The 27,038-nt window shown below is 33.7% G+C and overlaps 2 protein-coding genes across 2 annotated transcripts in view; both read right to left on the minus strand.

The window, feature by feature from the left end:
- Positions 1 to 229: 229 nt before the first annotated feature.
- On the minus strand, positions 230 to 26,470 carry LOC128986448 (cytochrome P450 4C1-like; the record flags this gene model as incomplete). Its single annotated transcript, XM_054406827.1, has 11 exons — positions 26,284 to 26,470; positions 25,827 to 25,945; positions 25,052 to 25,142; positions 24,582 to 24,767; positions 24,372 to 24,447; positions 23,489 to 23,628; positions 21,056 to 21,165; positions 19,891 to 19,959; positions 18,847 to 19,015; positions 881 to 1,060; positions 230 to 372 (listed from the first exon to the last, which is right to left on the minus strand). Coding segments are annotated over exons 1-11 (1,347 nt in total), but the record flags the coding sequence as incomplete, so codon positions are not given.
- Positions 10,482 to 27,038, minus strand: part of LOC128986449 (pancreatic triacylglycerol lipase-like) — a 31,937-nt gene continuing 15,380 nt past the window's right edge. The window contains exon 10 of the mRNA XM_054406828.1: positions 10,482 to 10,500. The gene's annotated coding sequence lies outside the window, so the exon portion shown is untranslated. The remainder of the gene's footprint in view (positions 10,501 to 27,038) is intronic.

A 27,038-nucleotide genomic window follows, 5' to 3' on the forward strand; every position in this document is an offset into this window, starting at 1 on the left:
TAAGCAGATGAGTATGTCTCAATCAAACAGGCATTCCAATGTCATAGTTTTATGATTAATTCTTTCAAAACAAGCCTGCTGAGCTGTTCAGTTGATGGTTAATACTTAGATCTAAATATCTCAATATCTCACAGTAAAACACTTTGAAAACTTGGATTTATTAAACAGCCTTTTCTAAAATAAACAGTTACCGGTATTGATTTTGATTTGATTTATTTCTTCTCTCTAAGCTTATTTTGTAGCCGTCAATAGATCTGAGAGCAATTGCAAAAAAGTATCTTAGATCTGAAAGATTATCTTTCGCATGTACTTTATATTTTCTCAATATGTAAGCCAACATTATCTTCATAGAGATCATTGCATACTGCTTTCCTGAAAAAAAAAATGCAACATATATAGAGACAGTAATATTTTACTTAAATTTAATAAAGGTTCAATTCAGTATAAAAAATAAATATATACAATCCTAATGTTTTTGTTAACAATAACAAATGTATACTCTGAAGTATGCTAATTTTGCCACCCTAAGATGAGTTTTTTACTGTTTTATACATACATTTTTAGTTCTATATACAAATTATTGAGTGATAGAACATTTTAATCATAGCCCCGCCAGTTTTTAAATAATGTTTTGTTAGTGTGTAATCCGTGTTTGTAGGACAAATCTTCACACCACCGCTAATAAAGAGGATTCACCATGCCTATACCCTCCGTGTGAACTTGATTATCAAGCCACCAAGAACTTCAAAACCAAGGTAAAATCAACTACTGCTATAAAATGACGTGGCGATATATACAAGATAATTGATCCTATTTATTGCTAATGTTAGTGTTGCCTGAATTCCAAAATAACAAACTGTATTTTCTTGTTATAACTTACCAATACAGTTTCGTGGACCACCACTGAATGGTAAGAATGAATATGGGTGTCTTTTTGCTGAGTTTTCTGGAGTGAACCGTTCTGGTTTAAACTCATAAGGATCTGGGTAAACCTCAGGGTCAAAATGAAGTCCTATAACACTCACCATCACACTAGCTCCCTTTGGAATGGTGTGTTCAGCTATAAAAAATGAAACATATTATAAAATTGATTTCTGAGATTTCCCTTTTTAAACTTAATAACTCACTGATAAGGCTACAAAATTAGCGCATTAATTGCTGGAAATGCTAGCGTAAAAATTGTTTTAATTATATATTAATATGTAAGTAATTAAATCTATACTATTATAAAAAAGAGGTGGTGTCTGTGTGTGTGTATGGGAAAAGTAAACGCGAAAACTACTGGTCGGATCGGGCTGAAATTTGGCATGATGATAGCTCACATTCCCGATTAACATATAGGCATATTTTTATCCCAAAAATCCTTCGGGGCTCCGCCCCAGTGGCTCTGGAGTTTCCCATGTTAACCTTATGAGAAATGGAATTAATGAATCTTAACAGCTGTTTCAATTAAACAAGTTGGTTCTGTTCTATGATGTTCAATAGCATTAAAAGTTACAAGGATTACCAACAGGGTGCAGCACTAGCACTATTATTTCTTTTACATTTATGACAACAGCAAAAGGTGAGTGAGCGTAGCGAACGAACTTCAACCTGGAGGCGAGTGAGCGTAGCGAACGAGCTAACCTGAAGGGAAGTGAGCGTAGCGAACGAGCTAACCTGAAGGAAAGTGAGCGCAGCGAACGAGCTCCAACCTAAAGGTGAGTGAGCGTAGCGAACGAACTTCAAAAAGAACCGAAATTTCTTAAACCATGTCCTCACTCATAACTGCTATAAGCATTTGATACATATATGCCAACCCCGTACGAAGGACGGGTACTCTGCTAGTGTTTACAATAAGTTTAATACCACCATAATGTATTTAAACGTTAAGGTCACTGTAAAACCTTTTTCTCTATTGTCATGGCTCTAAATTTGATCTAATTAACAATTTAGTAACAAGTAATTTTAAGTATACTCTTAAAGTTGTTTATCATGTTGCAAATACATTCAAAGTTCAGCAATGCCCAATTTATACCATTATTATTTCAAGCTAATCAGGTTCCCAAAAATATGGTACCTAGGTTGAGATCTATAGTCAAAAATGTAGGTACATACAATGAATTCAAATGTAGGGTACTTTAACAACAAAACCGATTTCTACCATGTTATCTATCGATAAATTACTTACTCTGGGCAATCTGATTATTATATTTGACTACCTTTTGTTCGCTAAGAAGGGGGGAGGGGTTGGAGGGGTGCTTTTTGTTCACTGGATTTTTTTTACTCTTAAGAGTCTTTCAGAACAAAATATCTTTCCTATAAATTCAACACAGAATGATTAAAAAACATACTCAATTTTATATCTTCACTGAACGTCCTTATAAAGGCGACGACGATCGTTGATAGTCTTAAACTCTCTTTGATAACTTGATCCAGGAATTGCAAAGAATTTACATCTTCAATTGTAATATCTTTATTATCTGAACTCAGCAAACTGGTAATCTCGTTGTACAGTTTATCCTGAAATATTAAAATATATGAGTTTCTTCAATGTAGATAGAAGAAATTATTAGAAGTACAGTACTGTAGGATAAGGCTAAATCAGCTGATACAGGACAGTGTTGAAATACTTACTGCATTAAATGTACTATAGTCTAATAGCATAATCTTACATTTCTTCTACTATACTATGTAAAACTTGGTACCTTCGTCAAGCTAAAAGTTTGAATAGTACAAAAAGTGGTATCATCAATCCAACTCAAATAAAAGTTATTGGACTGTATGGGGATAGCATAAGTGTAAGTATTTAACAAGATTGATCTAAGGTCAGCACATTTTATTCAAAAACATCTCTGTCTTAATCATTCATGTGTTTCTTAAGCAATCGTCAAGTGAAGGATGGACCCCTACAAAGTAGTACCGGTACTGAAACTTTAAAAACCCATGCACAATTAAAGCTTCTATAAACTTATAAGATTTCTCTGTATGAATCCACAATTACTTAGGCCGGTTCCGTACTAGTGTTTCATAAGCAATAGTCAAGCAATCTATAAACAAGCACTGAAACTTTCAAAGCCCATGGACAAAGCTTCTATAATCTTCTATGCAGGGGTGACTGAATAACAATTAGTTAGCACCAGTAATGAATACAGCCAATGTAGTTTTAATGTGGATTTGCAAGCAATGCATCCCTAATTCACCATAAAGATGATGTTTTAATTGCCATCTTTATTGATTTGTTTCCAAGTACCTTTCATGTTTCATATAAAAAAATATTTCATTTTAGTGAAAAAATCCCTAAATTTTGTTTTGACTCCCTGGTATCAATATAATACCTGAATTTTCGGATGAGTTCCAAGCAGAAGCAGACAGTAGCTAACGCCTAGAGTTGTTGTGTCACTTCCCTGAAATAAAAAAAAATTAGTTTTTTTACTTATACAAAAAAAATGACATTTTTCTATTTGTGATGCCCCCGTCTGTATGAATAAATAGACCTCTGTTTGTACGAGATGAAGTTGAACTACTGGTTGGAACACTTAATTTAGAATGGAGTGAGATAATCTTTGTAGTTTATTTGTTATTGAAGTAAGTCAGCCATTCCTTTAGCGAGGACAGTTTGAATATAATCATTTTGTAAATTAATAAACAGCATAAGATTAAAACAAACTCACTGTTGCAAGGATGGTCTTCATTTCAGCATGCAAGTCGACTTCAGAGAATGTATTGTGCTCTTTTATGATGTTACTGTATGCTTCTGGCACTGTCAAAAGCTCACCATTTTCTGAAATTGTTCCAAGGTATAATTTTAGATCTCAAGGATTATTTTTCTTTTTAACTGTTAAAAAGTATGCAGATCTTCTTTCTAAGTATGTTAACTAAAGTATCACGTATATCCAAAAGAAGTGTGATATTAAAATTATACAAGTTTTTAGTCAATAGCTTTATATCCATACAGAGTATTGAGTAACACATAACCTAAATGTACTGGCCGACTTTGATATTACTGTAATATACTTACCCAAAGCAATGTTTAACCCTATTTTTCACAAGTTAAATTGATTCAGACCTTGGAAGTTAGATTGTAAGACACAATATATAGCACATTTTATAGATGTAGTGGCTTTAGTTGCAACCTTCCTTAGGGTAAAAACTCAATATAAAAAACCTTTGGGTTCACAGTAATAAACTAATTACATACATCCTGAAAATATATTTGCTGATATAAAAAAGAGGGTGATGCTAAACATGAGGAACATTTGGAAAGTAAGTTCTGTTTCCAAAATTGTTTGCAGTAGCGTTGCGATCCCAGTTCAGCACATGCATGGCAGTTACTCTGTGTTTATAGTTGTCGTGCACTTTGTAGCGCTTGCTTGTAATGGCTGCGTAAATTGAGAATCCTGCCAATTGGAAAATTCAGTTGCTGATTTGTTTTCTTAATGCAAAAAATTTCAAAACAATTGACATTCCCGAAAAATCTATGAGGAATATGGAGAAAATGTGATGGGTGATTCAATGATGAGAAGATAAGTTCGACAGTTCAAAGAAGGGCAAGATACAGTCCATGATGAGTAACGAAGTGTTGTTGGGAATGATGAACTAGCTGCTTCTTACAGTTGAGAAGATTAAAGAACACTGTAATTTTGTGATTAGTGCTCTTGCACTTTGCGCTCGTTGGGTACCTAAAACCCTTACCGAACGGCACAAAAACCACCGCATAATAAGCAATGACAATACATAATAAGCGCCGAGGAATGCTCACAAAAGGAGTGGTTTTCATTCCCGACAATGCCGACCATATTCAAATGCAGGTCTTTGGTTAGGACGTGTTTGACCATCCTTTGTACAGCCCAACCTCGCTCCGAGCAGTTTTAATTTGTTTCTGCATCTTTTGTCTTTTCTTGGCAGTCAGCAGTTAACAGCTTTGAAGATCTGAAAGAACATGTTACCTCATGGTTGACTATACTGTACAAGTAGCATTCTACCTGGCGGGTATATTCAAACTTGTACCACATGTGGAAAATCACGGGATTTATACACAAAAATAGTGTATGAGTCGTTGGTTTTTTTAAAGTAAATTTCTGTAGTAGGCCTATACATCTGCACTGGAACTTACTTTCAGAACGTACCTTACAGCAGTATTATTAAATTTCAATTCAAACGCTAAACATAAAAAAAGAAACAAATTACCTGCTACAACCTAATTGTGATATTTCTAACTAGGTTAAATTATCAGTATAAAGAATTCATATACCAATTACTTTCATCGGTTTATTAATAAACTGATCCCACATGTTCTCTAGTTCCTGTAGTTTATTTTTGTAGAGGTAGTAGAAAACGTGATCACTCCACAGCCATGGACGGAATGCTCTCTCTGAAGTAAACTGACATATTCTATAAACAAAGTTTTCAGTTTGAATCAAAATAGGTTTTTGGATGCAATAAAAACTCTATGCTGGAAAAGGGTAGATTTTCCATATAACAAAATGGTAAGGATCACTGGATCTTTGAAAGCAAACTCTAGAAACAAATCAATGCTTGGGTCAAGACCTTAAGTAAATGGCCCTTTTAGTTACCTCATCACTCTTCTAGATCATAAGAAGCTTTACACTGAAAACTCAATCATTAACATCGGTTAAACATGACAGGTGGCAAAGGGATGTTACCCAGAAAACCCTTATCTTATTAAATTAAGTTGGTAGATGTTCAAATGATACCATTTCTAACTATAACTTAAAAGTGCTTACTTAAAAACGATCATATTTCCAAGATTAAAATCTTTGCTGTCCATCTTGTTCTGACCTTCAAGGCCAAATAAAATACCTGGAAATATATTTTGTAATCAGTGGTCTAATATTATGAAATTTAAAACCAAACAATAGCACAATTTGAATCCTGTCAGCTACATAAATACATGATACTGTACACAATTATTCTTCCATAACAGTAGTAAAAGCCCAATGATCAAGGACAGCTGGGCCCAGTTTCGAACCATAAATATGTTTAGACTTTTTGCCGACATTTACCGATGGCTCCCAGCTTTGCTGAACATGGTACAGTACAGTAATATCATTTACAATGCATTAAATATTTTCTTTGGCTTTTGGACCAATGAATGTTGGATTAGCGGGATTTTACTATACAACCCAGTGACACCAAGTTTTAGTGTAATGACCAAATATTTAAACCTGCTCTGTGAGAATTACTGGTACCTTATGGTAATGCATATGTGACACTTAATAATCTGTAGAAAACATGTAAAATAAGATACTTACTGCAAACAGAGGATACAGATGCCTTCAGCAAAGAGTCAAACACATCAAACACCTTCCCATCATCATGACTAGCTAAATCCTCCACCAGCTGTTGACTGGAGCGATTAAACACTCTTGTTAGGTAATTGAGGTTTTGACGATGGAATATAGGGTTCATATTGCGTCTGCTTATCTTCCACTTAGCACCTGTTTCAAAGAATTCTGTTTTAAAACTATAGTGTAGGCTACTTGTTAGTTGTTGACCAGAGGAAAATAACTGTACAAGTAAGGTATGTTTCATTAGCTAATTAATATTTCGAAAACTTCAATATTTTCAATTCGTATTTTGGTATTGCATTAATTTAGAATGTTAATCAATCCAGACTTAAAAGTAAATTGAAAGCAGCTTGTTCTTGTATACCTGGAGCAGTTATAAGACCATCACCAAAAGCAAATTGGGAAAATCTGTACTCTCGCCCCTTGTCTAGTGCCTTAGAACTGGTCAGTATTATCTGGAAACATTACATCATTACAAAAATATTATGTACTAATGTAGTAGATTTACTTGTACTATTTTGATAAGCACCCGATATAAATTGACGTAATTGTTGTGATCTGGTTACAAAAATATAATTTTGAGTGTGAGGTGTGAGGGTAACAGCTACAGATGTGCACATTTTTTTTAGAAAATAAACTACTCTTATATTTATAAATCTTAATTTTTAATCTATACATATTATTTGTAGGTTATTTACCTGAGCATCTTGTGGTTTCTGTACAAATATTACTGGTATGGGGCCAGCCCACATACAGAACAGGCTGTAGGGTTGCTTAGCTGCTGTTTTCATGGATATTGTTATGGCGTTTGTAAAATCTGCAAAAACACAATTAAAGTTAGTTAATAATATTTTTTCAGGAATTATGTAAAACAAGCTGGCTATTATTATTGAGTGTATATCCAATCACCTCAGTGAAATTCACATGATAGTACCACAAAATAACAAGTATACAAGTCTACAGTATTGTGCAGAGTGCATGATTGTATTCGATAGTTCAAATAACATCAAATTAACTATCCTTACAAGGAAATAGTATATTTCATCACTAGGGCGTAAAGTGATTCTTTTAAACCTGAGCTTGTTTCGCCGTGGTAGGAAAATGAGGGATAGTTGAAAAGACACCTTTTGCCTTGTGATGAACTATATTTTTCATCATATTGCCCCATTATTTGAGCAAACTAGTAAGAAAATAAAATACTTTTCATGTAAAAATAACCTCTCATAACGACTTACAACTTGTTTTCAATTTTGCTGATGCAATCCAGCAGCTGTTTAGTAAGTTTTTCAATAGTTTTCTCTTTTACGATTGCAACAATAAGCTACAAGCGATTAAAATAACCTATTCATACTTTTGATACAAGCGATTGTTTATAATCATAGTTTACAGCTGACTTATTATACTTTTTATTCCCTATGGACAAAAATATACTTTATAGGTCGGCCGTTTAGAAAACGACCTGCGCGAAATTTTTAGCGCATGTAGGGGAGGTAACGGAGAGGGAGGGTACGTTTCCCCTCTCCGCCAATGGCCTTTTTCACAAGGTGTGTGGATAGTGACGTCACGTGCAAGCTGAACGTGTTTTATTTCACCAAATCATATGTTTTCTTTGTAATTTCCCAAAGACTTTAGAATGACAATCATTTCGAGTTAGCATTGAATATACAACACTATTAAGCGTTTTATATCCAATGTAGTGTTGTATTCAATATTGAATATAGTCATAGTGTTATACAGTACAGGGTGCGGCAAAAAACCGAACCATTTTCTGCAGAGCACTGAAGTTCCGTTGCGTATAACAATAATGCGGTGGGTTACTAACTTTAGAACAACGGCTTCTGCGTTGAAAAGGAAGCTGAAAGGCCGACCAAAGTCAGACCGGATGCCAGACAACGAACATTCGACAGAGTTCGTACTGCTGTGGAAAACAGTCCTCGCAGGCCCAACCGAAAACAGATTTAAACGGATTTAAGGCTTGCCGAAAATGTCTGACTGCTCAGTTACACGAATTTTGAGGTTAATTTTCATCCCTACAGATTAGTTAGAATAATTATCTGTTTAATGGTGTTATCCACACAGATAATCACGACGGAACCTCTCCATGCCGAATTAATAAATAAAAGCAAGGAACTGCCACTGAGTTGCAACATAGACTAAGCAAAACAAGTAGACTCCTCATCCCATTTGTAAATATTGTAGCTTTGTTTTTCGTGTCTAGTTCATGTACGTCCACACCGATCGCTGGGGTGGACAACATTTTGTTTCTATTATTTTAGGGTTATTTTCTTGATTTGTGCTTTACTATATGGTTATATAACTAGAAGACCAGTTATTGTTTATGATTAAATCGTTTTATTTGGTTAAATGAGGTTTTAAATTACTGAAATAACAAGAAACAAAATGTAAACAAAACATAACCTCTACAGTTGGACTTACAGAACTAACAATAAAATACCCCCGCCGCGGCAAGCCTGCAGACTTAGCGAATTTCCATTTGCCCGATTGGACTTACACTAAAATGTCTCCTTAACAATATCACATTTATTCCCTATTTAAATAGAATTAGTTTAACGAGTACGTTTGCTGAAACAAGGAAGGGTAAAAAATTGTGTTTTTTATGTAAAATGTTAAAAGGTACTGTAGTTTAGTAAGAAATTAATGTTTTTTCCAAATTTGATCAAAATTAGTTCATAAACAAGTAAACTACAACAGTTGACTTATTCTCAATAAGAATAACATAAGAATTTTAAAATTACAACTTTTTTGAATTTTTCTCGTAACCGTTAGGCGCATAATAAAACTTCAATATACTAAATTATTTGTTTTTTAAGCTCTACAGAATGGTTTAGAAAGAAATTGTGAAATTTTGCGTTTTTAGGGTCAAAAATGGGAAAACCCTATTTTTACCCCATAAAACAGCCCATAAACGGACAATCATCACGAATCTCGCCGCGATTAAGATATAGCCGCAATCACAAAGAGTCATGGAAGCTGAGATAATCGCAGGAGATTATCGCAGATGTTGCCACGATTGTGTAAGACGCAAATAACGCGACTGCAATTAGCCTATAATGGTGTTGCCACCATCGCAAGTAACGATCACACATCTTAGTGACGGCCTTTTAGTGAATTTCCTACATGGGGTATAAGCTATCACCGTAGTACCATTGACTAGTACTCATGGTAATACCTCTGGACCCGGGATGGCAAGGCATATAAAAGAAGGTGTGTGCACGCACATCCCCCACTCCTCCAATCAGCCAATCAAGTATTTACTGCTTTACTGTTTTTCGGTTAAATAGTAGTGTTATATTGTATAACACTACTACAGTATATTCATTCAATGTTGAATACAACGCTATTTTGGATATATAAAACTAAATAATAGTGTTATATATTCAATGCTGATTCCTAATGATTGTCATTCAAAAGTCTTTGGAAAATTATAAGAAAACATATGATTTGGTAAAATAAAATGTAAAATAAAATAAAGGGTGGGGGTGGAGTGGGGGAAGAGCCATATTCTGTCTCACTCCCACAGCTCGGTATCTCTCTCTCGCACCAATGCTACGAGGAGGACGCTTTCTAAGCGACTGACCTATAGACCCACAATGCATGTATAAAAAAAAATGCTTTGCTACAGTATGACAAAAAATATTTTATAATGTTGATAAAACAGCCTCCATTAAACTGTGTCTATGGATTACTTTCAATAATCCTAATAATTATTAGAATTAACAGGTAAATCAATTTTTTTAATGGAGGCAAGGTATTCCCATGACAGTTGTTTTAACACCACTTGGTAAAATGTTTCAATTTAGTGCTGCACTTAAGGCTTTCCGCTTGGAGTTAGTAATTTTTCTTGTTTTGTTTTTGGTATTTTTGTGTACTAACCAACTTATAACTCAAGGATCAATTTGACTACAATCTCTTTCAAATTATACCTACTGACTATCATGTGTTTTCTTTGTAAAATAAAACTATAGTAGCAGACTAAAATTAGATAATCCTCATTACCTTCACCAGTATATGTTGGTACCCATATTTTTGAATGTGGGTTGTACCAAGTGCCCAAAATCATGTTACACGGAATGGGTATTGGTAGTTTAGAAGCAACATTGAGAATCTTTCTGTTTCTCCTTTGGTATAACTTCCATTGAATTGTAATAAATATCATCAAAGACAAAGGAACCAGTACAATCCACTGGGCCTAGAACAGAGCATGTGTTGGAATTATACCCTGTTTGTTCAGGGATTGAGGCTGGTCAAAGGGTCGGCCATATGTACACACATGCAGGCTTCACCCACACAAAGGTAAGAGATAGGACGGTCCATTGAGAGTTTGTGTCCGTTAGTCGCATCTCTCGCAAATAATGAAGACCAAGCTCCAGCCACAATCTCAGAGTAAGCAAGGTATAAGTAAAAAATTCAGGTGTCAAGCTTTAAGAAGAGAAAGTCAAACGTCTGCTCCATTACCCACATGAAGCCTCAGTCAGATTTGATGACAGGGACCTTCCTAAGCTCAAGATACCAAATAGCTGTAGTGCCGAAAGTATCCAAAAACTGCTGCGGAGAAGTGTTCTCTGTTCATACTCACATAGTAAAATAATGTCAGTGCCTTGCTCATTAGCAAACTAATTCAACAACATTTTGGCTTGGGCTGTCTTTCTTTTCTGCATTTTGACCTAAAGGACATTTATAATTTTCTTGTCAATGATCGGATCTTCTCTAGGGCATACTTGTAGGCAACTACAGCGACATAATCACATTGTCTTCCAAACCAGATTTTGTGCGCAGGACGGATGAGGATTCCACTTCAATGCGTTTGCTGACCCTGTGGTCCTGCCCGCCATAAATACTTAAGTTTTCAAATTTCCTGAATAAAAAACAAATCCAAAAATAAAACACCAAATTGGCTAAAGAACAATGTCCATGAAAACTGGCAACATACATAGCAATATAGCACAGGGTAAGTAAACATTAATTAGATTCAGTTGATTTAAGGAACTGCATTGAGTAGCTAAAGAAAATTTAAAAGCCTGGAAAACACAGTAAGAAATATTTACGATTGATAAATCAACCTAATTAATGACCACACCGCCAAACAACATCTGTGCTGGGATATTATCAAGAATGACAATTAAAGTAAGAACTCGTTAAATGAAATATTTTAATTAATTTTTACGTGTTATATTTTTATGTTAGTGACTCATTGAGATTCACTTTGTATTTAGATTTACAAGAACGGCTTATAGCAGGCCATAAGTTAATTTTACCATGCTAGATATGTTTTATTTCTTAAGGGAGTGCTCTACCTGTTCGCTGCGCGCTAATGCAAGGGTTTAGGATCACCGTAATTGTCGGCTTAGCTCTTAACCGATTGAAAATATATTTATGTTATTAATTTATTTTCAGTACCCAATGCTAATTCACTCGATGTAATTCACTAATTTCTTATTTTTGTAGGCTTGTATCATTAAAATTTTTGGTAATAGTAGAATTATTTTAAGTGGGAAGTGACTGGTAAATACCTCAAAATAAGCTTTTCCTAAAGCCTTTTACACGTACAAATGAATTTTTAGACGAAAATTAAAATGATTCAGTCATAAATTTGAATCTAAGGAGTAAGAAACCTTATTCAGATGAAAAGATTAAAAAAAATTAACTGAGTAATTTGAGAGGATTAAAACCAAGCGCATCTTGCAGCGCTGTTCAATTGCGCAACATAGCTAGTGAAGCCCGAGCTGAGGTAGAGCACACCCTTAAACTCAGCTCTTCTAAATCCTTGCAGGCCTGCTACCTTCTCCAAAAGCATCTAGAACCTTCTATTTGTATCATTAAAATATTGTTCTCGTGGTTTGAAAATTGAAATAATTAAATACCCTATATATACACCTGAAACAAGAGTCAAAATGTGAGTTTTTTCTGTCTCACAAATAGGGGTTCTCCCTGGAATAATGGGGTTCCCAGGATTTAAGACTTTGAATTAGAGGGACATAAAACATTTAAATTTGCAAAATATGTTATTAATTGTGAAACATATATTAATACTCACCAAAGTTATGTCTTTTACAATTTTCAAATCCATCTCCCAAAACCTACAACAAAGAAATTATATTTCTCGAACAAATAATTATTGCTAAATGACTCAAGAGGTACTTTTTAATAAAAAAAACAAAGGGATTTTTGAAGGAGTTTTACTAGTTGACCATTTGAAACCAATAACATTAAGTGGGTTTAATTGGTTTAACCTTTTACATCGGGACGAAATATCAACGTTATGTTTTGCGGTTTATTGTGTTTCTATTTGCCCTTGGATTCTAATATCTCAAGTAAGCTAGATGATCTCTATTCCTTAAAAACATCCTTACTAACCAACATTAGCTTTCTTTTATGATACTTTACTTGGACATTTTGTCCCTTGATATTTTTGGGAAACTACTCATTTAGTAGTAGCGCTATGAAACTACACTGGCACAATCTTTGGACAGCTTTGTTTGGAAAACAAAACATTAAAACATGTTTTACATACTGGTTCAGTATAGTTAAACAATACTAGTGCAAACTGGGGCATAATCGGGAATTGGACTCATCTATTCTATTTCTCTATTCTATGGACCCGTTATGAATGTCCTTGATTATCAGCTTAATAAATTCCATTCATTTAACATTCATAATCGCCTTAAAATATGCAAAATGGTGTGTCGAGCTTTGTTGTAATCTAATCTAGTAATAGTATTACTACTTACCTTAAATATTGTAAAATCCAATAAATGTTTAATTTCTGTGTTAAAAAAACATTTCACTACATCACATTGTAGTTTTTGTTACTATGATCACAATTTGTTTATTTCACACTGCCACATCCCATTTCAGTGCTGTATCGGGGAGGTAGTTCCAGAACCTTATCACACACATAATATACTGAAGATATTTATCATTTATGTAAACATGGCAAGTGTGCTTGCAGTTATTGAACTTTGAGTACAATAATTCAAAATGTAACTACACTACTGGTACATATCAAAATAATTATAGACAGTAATGTATACATTATTCTTATAATTATTTGACAAATATATTGAATAATATCTATCTAATATTGTTGGAAGACACTTATTTTACTTGTATACTTTTGTTATAATTTGTTTCAGTGATCGATTTAAAAAAAAATGAGGTGCCGGAACTGTAACCTATTTAATGTTATTACTACCTATTTATGTACTGTTTATGCCAATATTTTTATTTTTCCGGAGAAAAAAGAGATGTACCGGAATGCCGTTCCACCAAGCTCTGCCGTAAATCGAGCACTGGTTCAGTTATTCACTGAGCAAAATGTTCTCAGTAAACGTAACGAGATATATTGCTTTGTTGGTGTTTTATTGTTTTTATGGTGTTTTATGGTTCTGTAGACTGTAATTGTGACCCTTAGCTAGCAGTTGAGTATTTTGCCGAGTCAATCACTTCACCTGTGGGCTTGTGGGGCTTTGCCTGCTGGAGTTTGAACTTCTACACCAATGGCTTCTGTAAAGTGTCCAACACAGAAGAACTCATCCTGCTGAGGGAGCCCATCTCTCCTGAGTCTTATGCATTTTATTTTAATTAACACTAGTAAAGTGGTGCTTGCAATCATGGTTATTGAACTATAAAAAAAATCAGTTAGTTGACTATAACTAAACCACCATGTCTGCCTAGCCTACATCTTTCTCACTAATTCTTACAATCTCAAATCAGCAGAGAGTTTTCCACAAAAAATTGAGTAGAGATAAGAAAAAAAACTGTATGCGCTTTCTTAATTTTGTTTACAATTGCTCCATGGTACATGATGGTCATGCACCATGGATCACAACCTCATGTCATGTACCTAGGGTCAATAGCTTATGTTGGCTACCTTGGCTATAAAGGTAATGTTAACTGAGTAGAACAATTTTTCCAAAAAGTGAAACACTTTTTTCCTCTAAGAACATTTTAAAACTCTTTGCACAATGAAACTTATAACGTTTTGTTCACAACTGACCAAACAAAATTAGTGTGCAAGACTGGTCTTCAAAAGTTATTTATTGTCGGGACCACGTAAGTTTGCAGTTGAGGGAGGAGCCTATTTACCATATGGGTTTGAATGAACCAATGAGAACCGTGCGGTGTTGCCAAATCTGTTACTACCAGCTGATTTTAATATATTGCTTAGTATATTTTAATTAGTGTTGTCAACGGGCGATGTGGCAACGTCGCACTAGCCTTGTCTTGTGATAGGCTGCCACCAACTGCAAACTTACGTGGTCCCGACAGAAATATTTTACTTAAAAAAATATACTAGAAAACTAAATGGTGCCATTTCTTGAGTAATCTACTGTACAAATTTTAGGTTAAATCCAAACAAGATGTAGATTGGTACCAGAACTTACAATATAGGTTAGACACAGACATAGCATGCCTTCATCCATTAACTACAACCCCTTTATTTCTTAATCGGTAGCAGATTCAGCACGCTAAAACTAAACCTTCATCAATTCATTCATCCCCTAATTAATTCTCATCAACTAGCTACAAATGTGGGTATACTGAACAATAGCTGGTCTATTTCAAGACGTATGAAACATTACTCTTGAGTCGATCACTATAAGGTGTGAAAAACTGTTTACTTACTGCCCAACTGAAGGTGATGAAATACTCTCTACAGGCTGGAACTGATTTCATACACTAAAGCAGTTTCTAGTGCAGCCACTGTGCACCACTTACTTATATGTGGCAGCATAAGTCAGAACTATTAACAGTGATCCGAGTACACTGTCATCAAGGTAGAATATTCTCCTCTACTATACTGTCAGTACTTGTTGGATTAGGTAGTATAGATGCTCTAAATCACACACTCCTTATAGGGTACATTACTAATTAGAGCTTAAAGCATTTCATTTTTGGAAACATCAAAATAAAATGTGAACTGTACCAAAATAACCATACGGTACTAACAGAGAGTCAAATTATACTGTGAATTACACTTAGCTTGGAAAGCAAATCTCAACTGAACTGAGATAGATTTGTTTTGTTTGCTTACTTATTTATTCAACAAGAAACTAAAAAAAGTTGGTACTTGTTGGGGGAATTCAATTTCCCAGCAAATTACATCTTTTGGAAGCGGAATCGCCAACTCAATGGAGTTTACTGCATTAATATACACAGTTTTTTAGGTTGGGATGTGTGGGTTTCAGGTGGTTTTTGGTGAAAAAATAATTTTTAGTTGGTCAAATACTTATATCAAATCTATAGACTAAAAATCGGTGGAATAAGTAAAACACTTTGAAAGTTTAGATTTATTAAACACTGTTTTATGAAAGACAACAATAGTACTTTGGATTTATTGTTTTCTTCTCTCCAAGCTTATATTATAACCGTCAATGGATCTGAGAGATATTGTAAAAAAATATCTTAAATCTAAAAGATTATCTTTCGCATGTACCTTATATTTTCTCAATATGTAAGCCAACATTATCTTCATAGAGATCATTGCATACTGCTTTCCTGAAAACAACACATATTCACAGTGATATTTTACTTAAATGCAAGGTTCCTCACAAAGTTCACTTGTATCAACAACTACAACTTAAATCACTGAAGTATGATAACTCTGTCATGCTATTATGAGTTTTTTTTTTATTTGCAGCAAACCCTGAATGGAAATTTTACTAACTTTTAGCAGAGGCAAAAGACTTGGCTCTGGAATGGACTGAGATAAATCAATTTCACTTCAAAACTGGTTTTAAAATTCACATTTGAAACAATTTTAGTAAACTACTAAATAAATCTAATAAATAGAAATATTTTTAACTTACAGTAAAATAATGTTGATGTACTAGATGTGAACTGTTAATTTTCATGTCATTTGAATTCTGAAATAATAAACTATATTTTCTTGTTATAACTTACCAATACAGTTTCGTGGACCACCACTGAATGGTAAGAATGAATATGGATGTCTTTTTGCTGAGTTTTCTGGAGTGAACCGTTCTGGTTTGAACTCATAAGGATCTGGGTAAACCTCAGGGTCAAAATGAAGTCCTATAACACTCACCATCACACTAGCGCCCTTTGGAATGGTGTGTTCAGCTGTAAACAATTAAATACAGTAACAACACATTACAAAGGTTTTCAAATTCCCTTAAATTTAAGTTTAAAAACATCGCTTAAAAAGTCTTATTGAAGAGGTTCAAACTTGAGATCATGACTGGTTTTGGATACTTTGCAATCCCAAAATTGGCTTTTACTTTCAGACATTAAGAACTTATTAAGAAGAAGCTTTTATCACAAAGTGAACATCCCTAATATCAATTTTGTTTGTAAGTAATAATATGAGTATACAAACGGTTTCAAATTACATTTAGAATATCAATGATGGAACATAAAATACAGTATTTTCAGTTATTCTCTGGAGGTAATTCATCCCAGCTAAGTATATTTGTTTATTTTTCTTATTGGATTATTCTTAAGGGATTGAAATTTCCGTGCGCTATCTTCCCATGATATGTTTTTTGCCTTGCATTCAGTTGCATCTTGTCTCTTATTATGCATGTTATGGCCAGCCGCACATTCCTTTATATTCACAGGGTCGTAAACAGAATCTATCAGGCCCCTGGCAGCCCTCACCAGAGTGGCCCCTCTACTCTGATTCTTCGTTTGCTAGAGATTAGGGGGCTTATAAATACACAAGGGTTGCTCCAACTCGATGAACTCAACCCTTGTTGATGATCCAACTCTTGATTAATGAATAGACCTGAAGCTAGGAGACTAACCAATAAATAATTCCATATTTCATAATAATATTATTATTATTATCATTTGAGATGGGACACCACCTAGGTGTGTATTTTAATCCAAATATGAGTGAAGGGTGAGTGTAGAATGGAGTGTGATGCCCTTATTCATTATTCAGGGTAAGCAGGCCAGACTTTTTTACTTCAGGTACTGTCCAAATGTTTACCTCAAAAATCAGGTCTGATAAAATTTGGGTTGCTTTGGAAAATATTCATTGTTAAATTATTGCAATTGGTCTAAAATGTTTCTAGAATTGTAGAATGCGACTTGAAATTGAAAAAAAAATCAAATCATCCTTGGTCACAATGGAATCGTGAGCTTCCCCTTTGGTCGCAGTGAAATTGTCATAATCTTCCGTGACCGCGGAGGAATAGAGAACGTCTCCTATGTTCACGGCGAAATGGTGAGCATCTTCCACAATGGCGAAGACATGCTAAGTCTCCTGCAATTACAACTAAATCTCTGCTGTGGGCACATCCCTTCTGCCTCCCACGGTCGCAACTAATTTGTGGACATCTTCTGCGTTTGTGGAGAAATTGTGATCGTTTACTGCAGCTACGACTTCATCATCATTTTCCCGTGATCACAAGAATTCATGAATATTTTTTGGACGGATTCTATGTTATTGCTTTCCACACAAGCATAACTCTACACCTATTCTCCGTAGCAGAGCAAAGCTTGCACTACCACTTCAAAGCACTCCAGACTGAATTTACAGCAAATTTACCTACTCTCTTTTTTACCTTAGGATGATCATTCCAAGAAAGATAACTCCTATGTACTTGTACTCTATCATATTTTTTAATAGGACAAAGTTATAAGTCAGCATATTTTTCATAGATTTCCATTTCACCTAATTACTTAGCAATATTTTATCAAATTATTTTTATTTATAATTTATTTATTATTTTTGTTATTTTTTGGTATGAAAAAATGTAAGACAGCATTCATTTTATAGTTTTCATTTAATTTATTTAACTATTTATAAAGATTTTAACAGATTTTAAAATATTTTATGATAGGGTTTAAAGAGAGTATTTTTCATACTTTTTTAATTTCATTTAATTACTTAGCAAGAATTTATATCATTTGAAAATATTTGTTGATATAAGGTTTGAAAACTGCATTCTTTTCATACTTTTTACTTTCTGTTATTACTTAGCAATATTTTAACAAATTTTAAAATATAATGTTTTTAAATAGATAAGTTTTAGAAACAGTATACTTTTCATAATTTGAAATATTACCTAAGAAAAAATCTTAAAAATTGTATTTTTTATTTTTTTTTATGTGTTAAGTTTTGAGTTGTATGTAGGCTATGTTAAGTTGTATGTATGTTAAGTTTTTCAAAACAAATATATCATTATAAAAGAGATATTAATTAATAGATTATTTTCTGTTTGAGAAATTCGCTAAAAGATAGATAGCATTCTTGTTTGAAATTTATGGACGAGTATTTGAAAATAGTGTATTTTGCACTAAACCATATAATTTTTGAAATATTTGATAAAAAATTACAAATCCAAAAATACTACAGTACAACATTTTTTTAAACTTTAACCACCCTATTCCCTTAACCAGACACTCAAAATAGTGTAACTTCTTACCACATAAAAAGGGGACCATACCGAACAGTTTGGAGTCAAAAGTTAGCTTTCACTTTGGATGATGAGGTTTAGGTCTAATTGCACCGTACTATTATATATTCAGTTGCAAAGTAAACAAAAAAGTACAAAGATAGACATACTCAGTTTTATATCATCACTAAAAGTCCTTTTAAAGGCAATGACGATTGTTGATAGTCTCAAGCTCTCTTTGATTACTTGGTCCAGGAATGGCAAAGAATTCACATCTTCAATCGTAATATCTTCATCATCCGAGTTCAGCAAACTAGTTATCTCATTGTAGAGTCTATCCTGAAATTATAATATTAAATTTACTGAAATTCGTCACTATATGTGTTGATTAGTTAGGTTGAAGTTTTAAACGTTAGTAAAGTTTGTTAAGATAGTGAATTTAAGTTTAAGTAAAATAGGACTAAGAAAGTTGTATGTTTCTTAAATCTTTTGTACCCAATAGAAGTGAAGGACTTTTAGTTTTTACCGTTCCCCAGGAGTGCGCCAAAGGCATGGATATATAGCAGCTGATTGATTTTTTTTACTTATAGTTGTTACGATTGTAGAAAAATAAAACTCTATGTAAAACTCCTAACTCACTATATCTTAACAAACTGTACTAATATGTTTCAAACTTAACCTTACTATTCAACAATGTGAGATAACATTTGATAGGAGAAATAATCAGAAACACAGTTTTATAAAAACATTTAAATTGAACAGAAAGTCTGAATACCGTATGGGACTCTTTTTATAAATAATCATGCTGCTTGTTTACCTTTGAATGCCTTTGCTACTTCTGCATAAGCTAGTAAGTATGGTCATTTATAGTGGCGAGTGACTTGCACATTTGTTTTGTACAGTAAGCTTGTCTAAAAAACGGTTTAATTTAATTTAAATTACGTTTTTGGTAGTGGTGGGGAGGTTTTCTGTCTCCCTGGCACTACCTTTCATGCTTGTCATCCTCATTGACACAATCACTACCTAACTTTTATTTAGTTAATGGTTTTTAAAATTCAAAACCTAACAAAACCTTAATTTTCCCTCTCCAATAATCTTTAGTCATAGACCCCTTTTACCTACATGAATGAGGCAATAATACCCATTGATTTTTTTCTTTTATATAAATGTTTAATATGAATTTAGCTATACCTTTCCTAATATCAAAATAATACCTGTATTTCTGGATGAGTTCCAAGCAGGAGTAGACAGGAGCTAACCCCTAGAGTTGTTGTGTCACTTCCCTGTAAAACGGGAAGTTATTTAATTTGCTTTATTTCTAAAAAATGGATGAATGTTTGTTTAACTTCTTAGTCAAACATATTGAAGCAAGAGTAGTATATGATAGTTATTTTTGTAACTAATCCATACATTTTCAATTAAAATTTATCAAAGCATATTTGTTCCTTGCAATGAGCCCCAAGACACTGACTACTAAGCTGGCAGTAATATAATGTATAGCAAGTATTGATACATTATCTGTGTGTTTGAAGTGTTTTAGGACTTTTTAATTTATATATCTATCTATTTGACATATTTTGTACTAACTGCACTATGTCAAGCTAGTATTATGATGTGAAAAAAAAACAATCAATGAACTTTTAGAGACAGGGACAACAAACCACTTGGGTGTGTATTATACAGGGTGTCCATAAAAAACGTTTCAGGACTTTGGGAAATGAATCCCCACACTAAAAGGAAGAAAAAAGTTTAAAAATAAGGCAAAGTTAGTCGGGGAACCCTTAATTGTTGCCTTATTTTTACACAAAAACCGTTATATTTCAGTTATCTTTTGTCCGATCTTTTTGATCTTGGTATCGTTTGATAGGAAATTAAAAATGCTAAAAAAAGTATTCTTGACATTTTTTCATAGAATTAGCCGTTTTCGAGTTATTTGAGTTAGAAAAATTCAAACGGCCGCCATTTTGAAATTTACAATCGGAACAACTTTATTATTTTTTCTATTATAGGTCTTGTGTATGGTAACATTTTTACCAAGTTTCATAATCATCGAATAAAAAACTCCACAGAAAAAAATATTTTTGTATAAAAAACAAAATGGTGGATATCTGGGTAAATATGGATTTTAGGACATACCTTCCCATAAACTTTTTTCTTCCTTTTAGTATGGGGATTCATTTCCCAAAGTTCTGAAACGTTTTTTATGGACACCCTGTATAAGTCAAGTGTGAATACACTGCGAAAGTGTATAAGTGTAAGTGAGATGATCTGTGTAGCTTTGTTGCTGACTAAGACACTGTTCCCTTAGTCAGGACATCTTGTATCTAATTGTTACGCATTTTTATATCAAAATACCAAGTAAGATAAAAACAAACTTACTGTCGCAAGCACAGTCTTCATTTCAGCATGCATATCCTCCTCGGAAAATAAACTATGCTCTTTTAAGATGTTGCTGTATGCTTCTGGTAATGTCATTAGACCTTCATTTCCTAAAAATATTCCAAAGTATATTACCTAGATTTCTAATACGATTTTTAAAATTATTTTAACTGTCAAGCAATTTGCAGATCCTCTTAGTTATAGTTAGTAAGCCGATCAACGATTATTTTAAAAAGCTATGAATTATATAGCTACGCATGAAACATAAAGTAACTATGACACCTAAACTAAAGTATGATATAGCTTGGTATGATATCAAAAATATATATGCGACATAAATTGACTTCACAACAAAACATTCGGAGAAATATCTTGAAAGTAGATCTAAAAAGAAGTGTGATAATATATTAAATATTTTCAAAGCTTTATATCGCCTGACACAGTAATTACAAAAGTAATTTCTAAGCTGGTATAGTAATTTTAAATATCAAAATTATCCTAACAAGTGAAAAGCTTTAAAATGTATCTTTAAAAAGTATGGACATTGTAATACGCTTTTTGACTCTAAGTCTCATTTAACTTAGATGTAAAATTTTATTTTGATAAAATTCTGTAGGATAAAATGGTATTTAACAAACAACTAAAAAAACAAATTGGTTCTGTAAGGAATATGATTGTACATTTTTCTAGTATCAAATTTTATGTGTTTACGTCTGGGACATAGACAATTTTAGTTAGGTATCATTTTTTGTTTGATACCTAACTTATTTTTATTTTGTATTTTTCATATAAAGAAGGATTAAATGAACATACCTTGCCATTTTAAATTACATACATAAAGCGTTGGTTTTAGATTTCTGGTGAAGGTGAAAATAGTCCTAAGAGGGGACTTTTAGCAAGTAAACACTTACATGACCTCTGAGGGACCCCATAGATTAACTCCTTTAAGTGGACAAGGAGTAAACAGTTAACATATGCATGATATACTATCAAGCAGAATTCTATAGGTGTGACTTTAGTTAGTAAACTCAATGGATGAACCTAGCTGACCCTATCTATTTAGTTTAGATAGTGAATTGGGTCGGAACAACATAATTTTTAATCTAAATTTAAACCCTTAAACTTAACATTTTTTCATTATTGATTGTGTGGCTGTCACTTAGCTTTAATTGAAGAATATTGGTTTAATTTCAGACCATGGCTCTCAAACCAAATTCATTAATTTTTACAATTGTGCTGTCAAGTTAATTAGAGTTCACTTACGTTCTTCAAACAAGCAGTAGTGCGACCTACATAGAAATTGAAAGTATAGGTATTTGTGCTAAAGCAATTGGGCAAGTTATTAACCCATTCCGGACGGGCGAAATCGTGACATAGAACGAGAAAAAATTATAGGAAAAAATAAAAATAAATTTTCCTTATTTGTGGTTTGTTATACAAGTATACATAAAATAAACACAATGGAACACTTCATACTGTCGAAATAATTGTTTACTTTTTTTAACTATACGGATATATCCGCCACCCGTCTTTGAAGATATGACCATGACAACGTTAGGCAATAAATAAAGAACAATATGTAAACAATAAATAAAGACAACGTAGTGTTGAGAGCGAAGCATTGAGGGGTAGGAGCGTAGGAGAGGTACGTATTGCGCGGGAGAGGGGGGAGTGTGGGAGAGAGGAGGGAGTGTGGGAGAGAGGGTGGAGTGTGGGAGAGAGGGGGGAGTGTGGGAGAGAGCGCAACCATGGAGAGAGTAGGAAAATTGTGCCTTGGTACCACAAAACATCTGGTTACTGCTGAAGCACCTGCCAGTCTGTCTGAAGAGAAGGCAAAGAATATATCCGCTTCCCGTCCGGAACATCAAATACCATAAGCGGATATATCCGCCACCCGTCCTTTATCGCCAAAGACTTAGGCGGATATATCCGTCACCCGTCCAGGAAGGGTTAATATATATAATAAATCAAATAAATGACCAAAGTATGGAACCTTGTGGAACACCGTCTCTAACCCTGGCCCAGTTACAGTAATATTTTATTGAATTGTTTGTTACTATTGTGCATTTTTTGTTTCGATTGAATAGATTAAGACTGTAATAACTCTAGAGCCATTCCCTCCAGGCCAATATTTTTCAATTTGACCATCAGTATAGTGACTTGTGGTCCACACAGTCAAAAGCCCTGGATAGGTCATAGAAAACTGCAGCAGTCAACTGTGACTGATCCAAGGCCTCATTGACACTAAAACGTTTTATGTGTGCTTGGATTTTTTATTATTACCCTGCTGAGTAAAAAAATTGGTCTGTAATTTTGACTATTACTATGTGCTCTATGTGGGTCTTTTTAAAATTGTTTTAATTTAATAAAATCAATAACGTAACACAATTGTATGTTTCCTAACTAGTTTACCAGTATTAAGAATTCATATACCCATTACTTTCATCGGTTTACTAATAAACTGAGTCCACATGTTCTCTAGTTCCTGCAGTTTATTTTTGTAGATGTAGTAGAAAGCTTGATCACTCCACAGCCATGGACGGAATGCTCTCTCTGATGTAATGTAACCTATTCTGTAAACAAAGATTTCAGTTTCAATCAAAATAGTAAATATAGTGTAAGTCTTCGCTGGACAAGGTTAATGTTTGAATTAATTTAAAGATCAAGAATAGTATTTTGGTTTTAAAATAAGTAAGGAATTGTAGCCTACCTTAACATATTTATTATGGAAGAATACATATATTGCAGTTAACATCCATTTTTGTGTGACACTCTATAGTGGGAAGCTTGAAGATGAACTGGTTGGAACATTCAATTCGGTTTGTGTTACAAAAGGATTAAACATAAAAGAAAACAATTAGTATATACCGTATTTAGTAGTTAATTAATTTCATAATAAATGTAATCTCTTGACTTGGCCAATGCAATGTATTGTTAATCTGGCTTAATAAAGGACTTTGACTTTATGATTGAGAAATTCCTTTTAAACCAGTGACAGAGAGATTCCAACCAGGCCTTAAAGTAAATTTTTAGAGCTTGTGATATACTAGGCAAAACAAAAAGCTTTATTATGTTTTATAAGCAGTCAGCATTCACCAGGGGGTAGGGGGTCGGTCATTCACTGGTGCGCTCAACCTATGGATTGATTTTTTAATTCAAAGGTTTTTACCATCAAGATCAAAACTTGCATTGAGAAAACAGTGAAGAAAAAAATTAAGCTAAAATATTGACAAGGAACTTCCTGTCCAAAAGGCAAATCATAGCTTGATAAAATGTGAAACATTAAAAATTCACTTTCAAACTTAAAATTGCTTACCTAAAAATGAGTGATGTTCCAAGGTCAACATCTTTGCCATCCATCTCCTTCTGACCTTCAAGGCCAAATAAAATGCCTGCAAATACACCTTAAAATTGAAAACTAATTTGGAATAGTCTTGTTAACTATAGCAGATTTTTTCTGAGAAAATAATTGTTTTTCAAACTGCATAACATTACATTAACATATTGCTAAACATATGATACTTACTACAAACAGAGGATACAGATGCCTTCAGCAAAGAGTCAAACACATCAAACACCTTCCCATCATCATGACTAGCTAAATCCTCCACCAGCTGTTGACTGGAGCGATTAAACACTCTTGTTAGGTAATTGAGGTTTTGGCGATGGAATATAGGATTCATATTGCGTCTGCTTATCTTCCACTTAGCACCTGTTTAAAAGAATCATGTCTTAAAATTATTTATTTGTACTGGTACAACAAAGTTCAGTTTGATTAAGTTACACATAGTCAATAGTTATACATCGTAATAATACAGTGTCTCTATGTTTCAGTAATATTATGATTACCGCAACCACTGTAAAATTTCTTAAACTAATACTATAGTTCGGCCGCTTAGAAAGCAACCTCCTCCAGCATTGGTTTAGCATTAGCGCGCAGGTCGTTTTCTAAGCGGCCGAACTATAGTTTATTGAAAGATGCTTGTCATTGCATACCTGGAGCAGTTATAAGGCCATCCCCAAAAGCAAATCGGGAAAATCTGTACTCTGGTCCCTTTTCTAGAGCCTTAGAACTGGTCAGTATTATCTGAAAACACCATGACTACTGTATATTCGACAATAAAATACTAGGTTTACCTATGCTTCGCAATTGGTCATGGCTCCTGAATGAAAAACGTTTGGTAGCTATTAAAGCTACTGTATTGCTGTAACAAACATACAAACAGACAACTATAACAAATTAATAGCTCGAGAATGAGATAAAATATGTTGAAACCATCCATTAGTTGTTGCTTAGAGTTATGATGCTAGAAATAAATGTTATTGTCACAATCTAATTTGGAAATATAGTAAATGTTGGCTGTAAATGAAAGTAGCTACAAGCATACATAATTTTAAAAACAATCTAGATTCATACATTTATTAAATCTTCTTGAATGGGTGGTGTGTCCACAAAATACTTAGGATATTATTTAGAGAAAGGGAAGCGGATATTTCCACTGATTCTACAGAGGGACTATAGTTTGTGTTTGTATAGTTTCATGCCATTATGGCACTACTTTCCACACACTCTGTGGAAGTGGAAAGCAGCCCCTCCCCCCAAAATATATACAAATACGAAAATTTGGTTTTTCATTTTTTCAAGTTTTTCCTAGTTTGTTTGGTCCATGAGACCTACGTCTGGGAAGGGTTAAGTTTAATCATTGGATTTTAGATACTGTTCTGTCTACTTAGATTGACAGTCAAAGATTTAATCCATGGCTTATTTTACCTGAGCATCTTGTGGTTTCTGTACAAATATTTGTGGTATTGGACCAGCCCACATACAGTACAGGCTGTACGGTTGCTTGGCTGCTGTTTTCATTGCTATTGTTGAGGAGTTTGTAAAATCTGGAACAAAAACAATAAAAACACAATTGATAATACTATTTTTTGTAATCATGAATTGAATTGCATGACTAAAAGTTTGAGGGAGTGCTATTACACACTATAACACTCCATTTAAATTTAAGAATAAAATTCTGGATTTGAAACAGGTAGGTATTTATTGAATTAGTGATTAAAAAAGTGTTCTGTGAGAATCAGTGACCATGTAGTTTCTAATTCTGGTGAAATATGTGTAATTGTCACCTATCATAGGAATTCAACTATATATCACTTTGATTTTGGAATATCATTTTCTTCTTCAAATAAAACTGTATTGGACTGAAATGAACTGTCATTATTACCTTCACCAGTATATGTTGGTACCCATATTTTTGAATGTGGGTTGTACCATGTGCCCAAAATCATGTTACATGGAATGGGAATTGGTAGTTTATAAGCAACATTGAGAATATTTCTATTTCTCCTTTGGTATAACTTCCATTGAATCGTGATGAATATCACCAAAGATAGAGGAACCAGTAATATCCACTGAGCCTAGAACAGAGAAGGTAACATTACCTTCACAGTAACAGCAAACCTAAGTACTTGATAAACTGATGTTATTTCAATCATTTAATTTATAAATATGGCATTTTTAGTAAAAATACAAAATAGGAAATTAATATTCCCTTAGTCAGCAGGTTTGTTGGGGTGGGGGTAGTGTGTGTTTAATCAGGCATTTTGATGTGCAACTTTGTTTCCTCTGCATGTTATCTATATATATATATATATATATAAGGCAAAGCCCTCACTGACTCACTCACTGACTCACTCACTCATCACTAATTCTCCCACTTCCCATTTACCTAGGAGGCTGAAATTCAGTACACCGATTCTTTGGGCATTAAATAGGAAAACTAAGTAGTTTTTATTTTGATCGGGCTTTCGGGCTCCGCCCCAGTGGCTCTATTGTTTCCCATGTTAACCTTGTGATTTTTCATATTTAAAAGGAAATATTGAATCTTCCAGCTGTTTCAATTAAACAAGTTGGTTCTGTTCTATGATGTTCAATATCATTAAAGTTACAAGGATTACCAACAGGGTGCGGCACTATTAT

Source organism: Macrosteles quadrilineatus, unplaced genomic scaffold (assembly GCF_028750875.1).
Source record: "Macrosteles quadrilineatus isolate MER2022 unplaced genomic scaffold, UCM_ALF_1.0 Scaffold_2__2_contigs__length_208266976, whole genome shotgun sequence".
Classification (NCBI taxonomy): domain Eukaryota; kingdom Metazoa; phylum Arthropoda; class Insecta; order Hemiptera; family Cicadellidae; genus Macrosteles; species Macrosteles quadrilineatus.